The sequence below is a fragment of the Hippocampus comes genome, unplaced genomic scaffold, assembly GCF_001891065.2.
Source record: "Hippocampus comes isolate QL1 unplaced genomic scaffold, H_comes_QL1_v1.1 scaffold384, whole genome shotgun sequence".
NCBI lineage: Eukaryota > Metazoa > Chordata > Actinopteri > Syngnathiformes > Syngnathidae > Hippocampus > Hippocampus comes.
This window is the reverse complement of record NW_017805700.1, coordinates 594,964-605,964: the sequence shown is the minus strand read 5'-3', so window position 1 is coordinate 605,964 and position 11,001 is coordinate 594,964. Positions and strand designations below refer to the sequence as shown.

The window sequence follows — 11,001 nt, the reverse complement described above, 5'->3', positions numbered from 1 at the left end:
ATAAACCATAAATGTTTTTCCTTCCAACCACCACAGGTACAATTTAATATATTTCAAAATCCACAAAAAATTATTAAGCTAACTCATGTTGTGGTACAGTGAAACTCATCTCCAACAAAATCATGTTTGCAGTCAGAAATTTTTCACAACAGGGGGTTTTTCACTGTAGCAAATTTTATCTCAGATGTAAACACACACATACACACAAATAACGTATTTGTGTACTCTTTATTTTTATTCCAATACTGTACATAGTGCATAAATATGAGCAGACACTTATTTGATATTGTTTCACATTAACATACATTTTTTTACATTAATCACTCTACTTTTTCTGTTGGTTTGAAAAAAATCATTTATACTCTATTATAAAAAAGGAAGTTTCAATATCTATAATTTGATTTCAAAGTTTACTTCTATAAAATGCACCTGAAGCATAACAGTACTATAATGAATAATATGTCTACTGTATACAGTACTGTAACACCTTATGAATGTGTAAGTAATAAATTTAACGATACAAAACTAAGAAAAAAAAACACTCAAAAATCAGTTACATTTTTTTGGTTATGTTGTAAAGCAACATTCGAATTTTCTATCCATTCGTGAAAAAATAATTGATAGAAAATAAAAGTATTCATTTGTGAATTTTTAGCTGATTTAAATTGGATTTTAAATCAATGATTTTTGAAAACAATCCTAATCCCAAAGACACTTCATACTGTACAGTACTGTACTGTATAGCCAATATACAGTTGTGCACAAAGAGAAAAGAAGGGAAAGAAATTGCAAAATTTACGATCAGCATTCACTTTCACTGACATCAATTTCTTGGATAATGTATTTTGTTTTGCTTCCTCCGTCTTTCATTTTGATCACTTTTCCCCTCTCTTCCAGCATCAGAGCTCTTCTTGTCTTAGCTGCTTGACATCCAAAGGTCCGTTTTGTAGCCATTTTAGCAATGCAACGTTCATGCTGCGTCTGAATTGAACAATAACAAATATTTCCTGGACCCGGTGGCTTTTCTTTTCACCATCTCACTGTCTCTAACTCGACCTCCCCTCGATCGCTACCCAAGACAGCGTTGCTCAGCTGATGTCATGCAATGAACTTTTAAAGCCAGCCACGGAATGCTTCGGAGTCCTCGATGGCCATAGTGAGCGTGATGGAACTCGCCTTCTCTCTAATTAGCGCTCCAGTTAGCGTAAGGTTTTTTGCATGATAACAAGTAAAGCACTCCAGGAAACGTTCGTTTATTTGACTGTCCGTCGAGCCATAAGCAATTTACTCTGAGCAGCTAATCGGATGCATTCCACTCTTTCTTCCACGGATCTAGCTGCAGTATCTACACACTTGGATAGTGAGGTCCCTCTTGGCCAATCGGAGGCCAGGATGATGTGCGATAGGCCAATGGCAGAGCAGCTATGAGTATGTTGCGTTCAGGAAACTCAGAGCTGTGAACGACATAAAAATCCTTCACTATGTAAACCACTGTGGTGGTTGCTGTTGCCGTTTCCGAACGAAGCAGTAGAGGTCGCTGTTGGATTAGACTTTGTTGTAGTGAATCTCTTCGCGAGGCAAGAGCAGAGAAAAAGATTTCATATAACGCAACAGGGTTTTTTTTTTCGTTGTATGGGGGGCAGGAGAATGGGAATGGTGTTCATGCATGAAGATTTTTTCACACTAGGGGGTATTTTCGCCCATGTCGGTTTCGTTGTAGAGGAGTTTCACTATATAATATACTGTAAATACGTTTATAAAATTTAAAGAAAACAAAAGTTTAAGTCGGAGCATCTGTTTTGGGAATGAATTTTTTGTTTGTTTGCGGGAACAGAGGTCAGGGATGGCAAGCCATTCGCGCCCCATTCACACAGGATGTGATGACATCACCCGAAGTCATGATTGCTTATGCAAAGAGAATGCACTGATCCAGTTGATCAGACTCTGCTCTTGAGATTGCTTCTTTTGAATTCTTTCAAAACCTCACTACTTGCTGTTTGACTTTTGGGTTGGTTCATTTTTAGTCAGGGGTCACCATAAGTTACTTGCATGATTTGTTTGGAACGTTTTTCACGCCGGATGCACCTCCTGACACAACCCAACTACAAGAATGGCTAGTAATTGCCATACCTTAGTTATATTTTCATACTTTCATCTTAGATGATAAATCAAGGATGATGAATCCATAATCTGACCAAGTGCCTGAGTCATTATTTGACAAAACATCTCTTCTAATTTAGAGAACGTGTTACCCCCAGTATGTGAAGGCGAGAGGTTTTGGATTCTCTTTCATTCTGGATCATCTTTTCATTCTGGATTTGCCCCTGAGTGTTGTAACCTTGCTTTTGCAGATGGTAAGGTTCTGTTGGCTTTATCAAGCCGCGATCTCCAACTCTTCCTGGAGTGGTTCCCAGCAGAGTATGAAGCTGCTGTGGTGAGAATCATTATCTGCAAATCTGAGACCATGGTTTTGTGTTGCAAAAGGGTAGAGTGCCCTCTTCAGGTCAGGGATGAGGAAGAGTTCAAGTGTCTTATTCATCAGTAAAGGAAGAATGGAGTGGGAAATGGACAGGTGGAAGGGTGCAGTGTCAGTAATGATGCAGACGCTATTATTCTGTCGTGATAAAGAAGGTGCTGAGCCAAAAGGCAAAGTACTCAATTTACCAATTGATCTGTCCCCACCCTCATCAATGCTAGTGAGTTGCTGGTCCTGACTGAAAGAACAACATCACAAACAAGTGGCCATCACAGGGTTTCCAGGCTCTCCCTTAGAGATATGAAGAGAAGCTTGGACTCAAACTACAGCAATTGCTCCTCTGCATCTAGAGGAGCCAGATGAGATGGCTTGTCGAGTTAGGAGGATTCCTCATGGTCGCCTCCCTGGTACAGTCCCAGGGAGGACCAAGGACACACCGCCGCCTCCTGGAAGAACTGGATAAAGTGGCTGGGCTTCCCTGATAAAGCTGCTTCCCCTGCCACCCCTCAACTGAATAAATGGAAGAAATGGATGGATGAATGGATGGATGGAAACTTAAGCGACACCTTGTATAATAAAACAAAAATAATAATACGGTAGCTCAGTCAAGTATAGGATCCCAGAAAGGCAGTTTGGAAGGCTTTATCATGCAGAATGAAGGATAAACATAAAAGGAACATCGTGCTTGGATAATGTCTCCATTGTCACCTCTTCTTACCAGTTTGACTTTGTGTGTCCTCAGTTCGGTGCGATGAGCTCGAGAATTGCAAGCTTGGTGTGCCTACACCAGAATGCATTTTGTCAAATGATGGACTAGCTGGCGAGAAGGACAGATTGTCTGAAATGGTACTACTCTGAGAGTGGAAATCTGTAAAATTCAAATGGAAAAGACATTTAGACTTCTCCACTGCTTCCAAGCAAAACAATTGTAAAAATTGTTGTAAAAACAATTATTATCATTCCCTTCAATCATCCCTTCTTGACATGTTTTACGTTGAAAAGGCTTGATAATTAAACTCTTAAATCAAGGAACGGTTTGTTCTTGCCTTCATGTCAGTGCCTTGAAGTCATAGATTTTATAGCCACATTTACTGTCTGGTTAGCCAAGTCTGGTCGAAACACAAGTTATGCACTAATTGAGTCCAAACTAGAAGATGCATGATGTGTTTTTACCTATACTGACAGGCGTTGGATCACTTGGAGTGTCTGCATCGAAGCACAGCTCTGGATTATTTTCTGTGGATCCATCCCCATCAGACACAAAAAAGATTTGATCCAACTCATCAGTGGTATCTGAGAGAGCATGACAGCTGCAGGGAGTGTTGGAGCGATGAAGTGGGTGATTATGGATGGGCTGGTTTAGTTGGGCATGAAGAGATTCAATGACCTTGTCTCTCAGCTGCAGCTCCTTACTCAGCCTGGTGACACATCCCCATAGTTAAAATGTGAATGAGTTGTCATTCTTTATAAACATCAGAAATCTTTTTTGGAAAAATAGTGACAGACTCTCCCTCATTTCAAGAAGCTGCTCAAGGGAAAACAAAAAATCTTTGAAAAATCTCACTTGAAAGGACATGTTGCTTGATAAAAATCAGTAAGAGAAAGATGTGGCAAAATCGCTCAAAAACTGAGCAACGCTACTCAATTCTTACATTTTCAGCAGGCTTTCTACAGTACAGTAAAATTTATTTATGTGATTATGTCACTATACTATGAAGGAATATATGAGTACCACATCATTATGTCACATGTCATGAGGTAGAGAGTAAAAAGTGAAAGTTTACTTCTATTAAATTACTCAAGAAACTTTTTAATGAATTGTAATTGATTGTCGGAGTAGTTTAAATGCAGCATACTTTTTACTTTCAAATATTATTTTTTTATGAAGAAATGCCACTTTTACATTGAGTTAAACTATGCTTTCATCATGCTCCTGTTTTGTTTTGTTTTCAGTTTCCAGCGGGATCGGACGGCATTCCTTCCAGTGCCGCACCTGTCATGCATTGTAATGATCTGGCTTTAAAAGGACTGCAACTCATATTACCCGCTGTCGGATTATTCAACCTTACTGACCATATGTACCAAGGTTTTCATTTTCGAGACCTTGAAGACCATGTTTCATAGTTCTCTCTTTGACATGCTCATTTCGCTTGTGTAAGTAGTTAATTATTTGTGTTGTTATTCTCGTTCATTTTGTTTCAACAGAATCGGATTTCCTTGTCTTTTTGTGACACACGATTTTGTATTATTGATTGTCCTTGCCAGTCGCAAGCACTATTTGTTTTTTTAGTTTTAGCTCTTTGTTACCAGCGACCTTCGTTGTACTTTGTCGGTATTGCATTTTTCAACAATAAACTTTTGTTATGTATTATCCTTGTCGACATTTGTGGAATCCTTTTCTTTCCGGATAAAACTGGAAACTGACAGCTCTCTGCTTGTTTTTTATCTGTAGGTATTTGTTATTTGTGTATTATTTTTATTTTCCATCCATCCATTCATTCATCTATCCATCCATCCATCCATCAGCAGGTGGCGGGCACCTTTAACCGGTCAGCAGCCACTTGCAGGGCACACATAGATGAACAACCATCTGCGCTGACACACCTAGGGACAATTTAGAGTGTTCCATTAACTTTCCATGCATGTTTTTGGAATGTGGGAGGAAACCGGAGTACCCAGAGAAAACCCACACAGGCACGGGGAGAACATGCAAACTCCACACAGGGAGGCCGGAGCTGGAATCAAACCCTGGACCTCTGCACTGTAAGGTTGACGCGCTAATCAGTCGACCACCGGGCCGCCCATTATTATTATTATTATTATAAATATTATTGTTATTATCAGGCGGCCCGGTACTCCAGTGGTTTGCACAGTGCAGATGTCGTGTGTTCGATCCCGGCTCCGGCCTTCCTGTATGGGGTTTGCCTGTTCTCCCCAGGCCTACGTGGGTTTTCTCGGGGTACTCCAGTTTCCTCCCACATTCCAAAAACATGCATGGCAGGTTAATGGAACACTTGAAATTGTCCCGAGGTGTGAGTGTGAGCATGGGTGGTTGTTCGTCTCTGTGTGCCCTGCGATTGGCTGGCAACCGGTTCAGGGTGTCCCTCGCCTACTACCCGAAGACAGCTGGGATAGGCTCCAGCACCCCCCGCGACCCTTGTGAGGATAAAGCAAATGGGAAAATGAATGAATGAATGAATATTATTATTATTATTGCTTGTTTGATCTACTTCATTGGTCTGAGAGCCTTGTGTTACATCACTGTTTTCAGCAATCCAATGTTACTGGCAAGCTTATTATAATTCACAAAATCAAATGAAATAACAATGTTACCCAACTATATATGCCTTTAGAACTAACTAACCCTCGCGGTTGCTGTAATCTCGATTTATGCCTTGCCGGAATAAAAAAAAAAAATGGATGCACTGTAACTTTTTGCTTGGTAGACCTGGAAAAAGAAGTGATGTTGACATTGGCCACTAGTACAGTGAAACTCCTCTAGAACGAAACCTACATGGGCGAAAATACCCCCTTATGTGAAAAAATCTTCATGCATTAACACAATTCCCATTCTCCTGCCCCCAATACGACGAAAAACCCCCTGTTGCGTTATACGAAATCATTTTCTCTGCTCCAGCCTCGCAAAGACATTCACTACAACGAAGTTTTATCCAACAGCGACCTCTACCGGTTCGTTCGGAAACGGCAACAGCAAACACCACACTGGTTTACATAGTGAACAATGTTTATTTCGGTCACAGCTGCGAGTTTCCTGGACTCAACAAACTCATAGCTGCTCTGCCATTGCCAAGAGGGACCTAACTGGAGCGCTTCTCTCTCATTAGCGCTCCAGTTAGCGTAATGTTTTTAGCCTTCGAGAGCTAACTAGGCCGTCGAAGACTATGAAGCGTCCCGCGGCTCGACGGACATTCAAATAAACGATCGTTTCCTCGAATGCTTTACTTGTTATCATGCTAAAAACAGCCACGGGACGCTTCGTAGTCCTAGACGGCCTAGTTAGCTCTCGAAGGCTAAAAACATTACGCTAATTAGCGCTCCAGTTAGCGTAACGTTTTTAGCCTTCGAAAGCTAACTGTGGCCATTTAGAACTACGAGGTGTGGTTGGTTTAAAAGTTCATTGCATGAACATCAGCTGAGCAACGCTGTCTTGGGTTAGGGTTAGGTAGAGACAGTGAGATGGTGGAAAGAAAAGCCACCGGGTCCAGAAGTATTTGTTATTGTTAGATTCAGACGAGCGTGGACGTTATAATGCTAAAATGGCTACAAAAGGACCTTTGGATGTCAAGCAGCTAAGACAAGAAGAGCTCTGATGCTGGAAGAGAGGTTAAAAGTGATCAAAATGAAAGACGGAGCAAGCAAAATAAATGACATGATCCAAGAAATTGATGTAAGTGAAAGTGAATGCTGATTGTAAATTTCGCAATTTCTTTACCTTTTTTTCTTTCTACACTGACAATATGAAGTGTCAAATAAGTGTATGCTCATACTTATGCACTATTGGAATAAAAATAGAGTACACATACGTTTGTGTGCGTGTACACATATGTTTGTGTGGGTGGGTGTGTGTGTGCTTACATCTGAGACCAAATTTGCTACAGTGAAAAACCCCCTGTTGTGAAAAATTTCTTGCCGCAAACACGATTTCGTTGTAGGGGAGTTTCACTGTATTAAGTAAGTTAAATTAAGTATACAGCCAATAGAAAATGTAGCAAGATTCCTGACGAGGACAAGAAAGTTTGATCAGATTACCCCGATACTGGCTCATGTACATTGGCACACTGTCCTCTTGAGATGAGATTTAAAGGTTTTGTTACTTACTTATAAAATATTACACAGCTTAGCAACAGGGGTGGGCAAACTCTTTGGCTCGGGGGGCACGTGGATTTCTAAAATTTGACAGGTGGGCTGGGTCAGCACAAGATACGGTACATATAAAAAACTGCATTGGTTGACAGTCCATACCAAACATCAACAGAACAAAAGCATTAAAGTGTGAACATACTTTTTTTTTTTAAATGAAAACAGTGAAACAATTATTGTATATGTCCTACATGAACGTCCAAGTATGTTAACAACATACATGTGTGACAACACAAGCAACAAGTGCAACAATATATAGCCCAAAAACTGTAGCAGACAGTACAGATATATAAAAAAATATACAAAATATTACAAAGTTAGGACTGCTACAAAATGAGACGAGTAAGAGACCTGGTGGCTTTTCTTTCCTCTCACTCACTGTCTCTAACTTTACCTCATCTCGATCACCACACATGACAGCATTGCTCAGCTGATATCGCGCACCGAACTTTTGAAGCTAGCCTCGGGACGCTTCGAATTCTTCGATGCTCATAGTTAGCGCTGTGGAACTCGCCTCCTCTCTTATTAGCGGTCCAGTTTGCGGAAAGTTTTTAACTTGATAACAGTCAAACCATTCCAAGAAATGTTCATTTACTCGAGCCACAAGCAATTCACTCTGAGCATGGAAATTGCCAGAATCGGACTGAGTCAGAATCGCTTCCTTGTTTTTCAAAGTCTTGTAGATTTGAGTCTTTCCGACTCCAAGCGTCTCCTGAATGTTTCGTACTTTGTTACCCGCTTCGTTTAATCAGATACATATCACTTTCCCTTCCATGGTCATTACTCTCTCCCTCTTTCTTCGTCTCCCCCTCCCTCCCTGTGCTCTGCAACTTGAAGTAACTGCGCCACCTGGTGTTGAAATGCCTGTCATTACAAGTCCAAACGAAGTGAATGCACAATCGAACCTTAATTGTGTACCAATCTTCAGCGGGCCGGATTAAAAAGACTAACGGGCCAGAAACCAGAGGTGCTAAACTTTAGCACCTCTGGTTTAGCACCTCCCTTTCTTGCCCACTTTGTGGACCCGTATGGTCCATCCTGAAACCTTCGTTCATAACACAGTGGCTTCTTGGTGATTCTGAGAGCCAAAAAAGTCTACAGGCTCTTGAGCATTCTCTATTCAAGCTCCAGTACTTCCGACCTTTCCTACTAATTCCCTACTTGCAGAAATTAGAGCTGTTACCGCAGTACAGATGTTTAAATCTTGATTTAAGGGTCATTTTTATACTCTTGTGTTTAGTTAAATGACACGCAGGCTTGTTTTACTACCACTTCTCCTCGTGCATCCCTCCGGGGACGAGCCCCCTTTCCTGATTGGAGAGGGGGCTCGGTGACGATGACTGAATCTTATGCTGTAGCAGAATCCATCATACTCGGCATCAATTGCAGATTGGTCATTATGGGTGATTCCCTCCATCTGTGGTCTCTTTTCAATTGTTGTTGGGGGGGGGGGGGCAAAGGGCATTTTGACATTTTCCTTGCCTGATTAGGGAAGATTTAGATTAGGGAATGTCACTAATTGTGTACTGTATTTAAATATACTGTGGGATTCTGAGGCCATTTGAGGCTACTTGACTACACTACTACTACTACTACAACACCTTGATCTTTGACAAAATGTGATAAAAGGCTATGCAAATAAACTTGACTTGAAGAATTATAACAAAAATATCCTTACGCTTTTAATTTTAACTTTGATATTAATGTATTTATCATGGCTAGGCATGTTTTATAATAGCTGTATGGCCATACGGCATCAAACAGATGCTTAGTGTTTATCTATACTGTATGTACGGTATATCCATCCATCCATCCATCGACCCACCTAGCGACGCATACCCACCCACAGTACCTATCACTGTCGCTAATAAAAGCCAGTGCCTTGAAGTGAGGTGAAATACTTCTCAAGTGGAATAACAGACACAAATCTGAAAGTCCACTTGAAAAGTTTACAATTTGGCAGCAACAAAAGGAAAGCATGTATATAAGGATTTACTCTATTCTACCCAAAGAGAGCAAGTGACCAGGATACCATCAGGTCCTTGTCATTGACAGACGCCCAGTTTGCTGACAACTGACGAACGACGGGAGACAAAATAGATATAACAAGACGGGTGAAATACGGGTTCCCAGGCCACTGACGAATCACGGATTGACAACATTTTGTAAATGTCCCACCTGTGGTCATTTATATATCATCTAATGGCAATTACAATTATTTAAAAACTTTTTCCAAAGCCCATATTTCATGTCCAGCACATTAATAAGACAAAATGCATTTTATTTTATACTTATATTCATTCCCCGCGACCCTAGTGTGGATAAAGCAGTTCGGTAGATGAATGAATGAATACTTATATTCATTGATCTATGAATTGCCAATTGTGGTGACGTCACTCTCAGGAGAACATCAGTGATTGGACCCCCGGTTAGACTCTGCTCTTGTCATGTGCAAGTGTGCGTATCTACAGTATGTTCACACAAACAAATAAAGGAGCACAAACCATATGGCCAGAGGATGCGGCTTCTCATCCGGATCCTCCCAATCGTCTGATGAAAAAGGTTAAAACCAGAGTATTAATATCACCCGCTGCAGCAATTTTTCATGTGAAAGGACATCTCAGAGTAATCCACCCATCCATTTTCTAATCTTTTATCCTTAGAAGGGTTGCAGGCATGCTGGAGCGTATCCCAGCTGACTTTGAACAGTAGGTGTGGTTCGCCCTAAACTTGTTGCCAGCCAATCCCAGGGCACACATAGACATACAACTATTCACAATCCCACCGAAGGACAATTTCGAGTAAACAATTAACCTCCAATGCATGTTCTTGGAATGTGGGAGGAAACCAGATGACCTGGATTAAACCCAGGCAGGCAGATGGAGAACATGCTAACTCCACACAGGAAAGCCAAGGCTCGGAATCGAGCCCAGCACCTCTGCTCAGTGTAGTGGATGTGATAACCAGTCGACCACAGTGCTGCCCATCTAAGAGTCAGTATTTTTATAATATTGCTTCATATAAGACCAATATTTAGCCTTTACACATGATACGATATTTACCTGTTATATTGAATCCATGCTTGAATCCAAAAATCACCAATTCATGTGACACAGTGGTTTCCAAACTTTTGCGCGGCTTCCAAATTGTAACAGTGGGCGAAACATACATTAAATGCAACGTTTGTAGTGTTCAAAACACAGTTTTTGAAGAGTGTTCAAAGGGTGCACATACATTTGTCGTTGGCCACTTAATTCATTCACCATCTCGAATGAATATCAATTTTTAACTTGTTACAGAATAAAGTGCATTTGTGATCTTAGTGTAATTTGCTCACACCTGTACTCACTTGGTAAGCAAATCTGAATCACAGGTCTCTCCTATGTGAAGTATGCATGTTTTTACCGTGTTTGCATGGGTTTTCTCTGGGTACTCTAGCCTCCTCTCACAATCCCAAAACACGCATTAGGTGAAGTGAACACTCCCAATTGTGTAGAGGTGTGAATTAACGTGAGCCCACATGGTTGTTTTTCAATAGTTTACGTGCCCTGCAAAGTGGTGGCAACCAGCGCAGGATGTCCCCCCACCTCTAGCCCAATGTCAAATGGAATTACCTCCATTTTACCGGTTTTCTATATATATAT

The 11,001-nt window shown here is 40.9% G+C and overlaps 1 protein-coding gene across 2 annotated transcripts in view; it reads right to left on the bottom strand.

Moving 5' to 3' along the window:
• pde4dip (phosphodiesterase 4D interacting protein) overlaps positions 1-11,001 on the bottom strand; it is a 151,206-nt gene that overhangs the window by 33,596 nt on the left and 106,609 nt on the right. For both annotated transcript variants that reach the window (XM_019882631.1, XM_019882630.1), the window contains 3 exons: positions 9,862-9,907; positions 3,650-3,894; positions 3,195-3,344 (listed from right to left, as the gene is read on the bottom strand). In XM_019882631.1, coding sequence (XP_019738190.1) covers positions 3,195-3,344; positions 3,650-3,894; positions 9,862-9,907 — 441 coding nt within the window. The remainder of the gene's footprint in view (positions 1-3,194; positions 3,345-3,649; positions 3,895-9,861; positions 9,908-11,001) is intronic.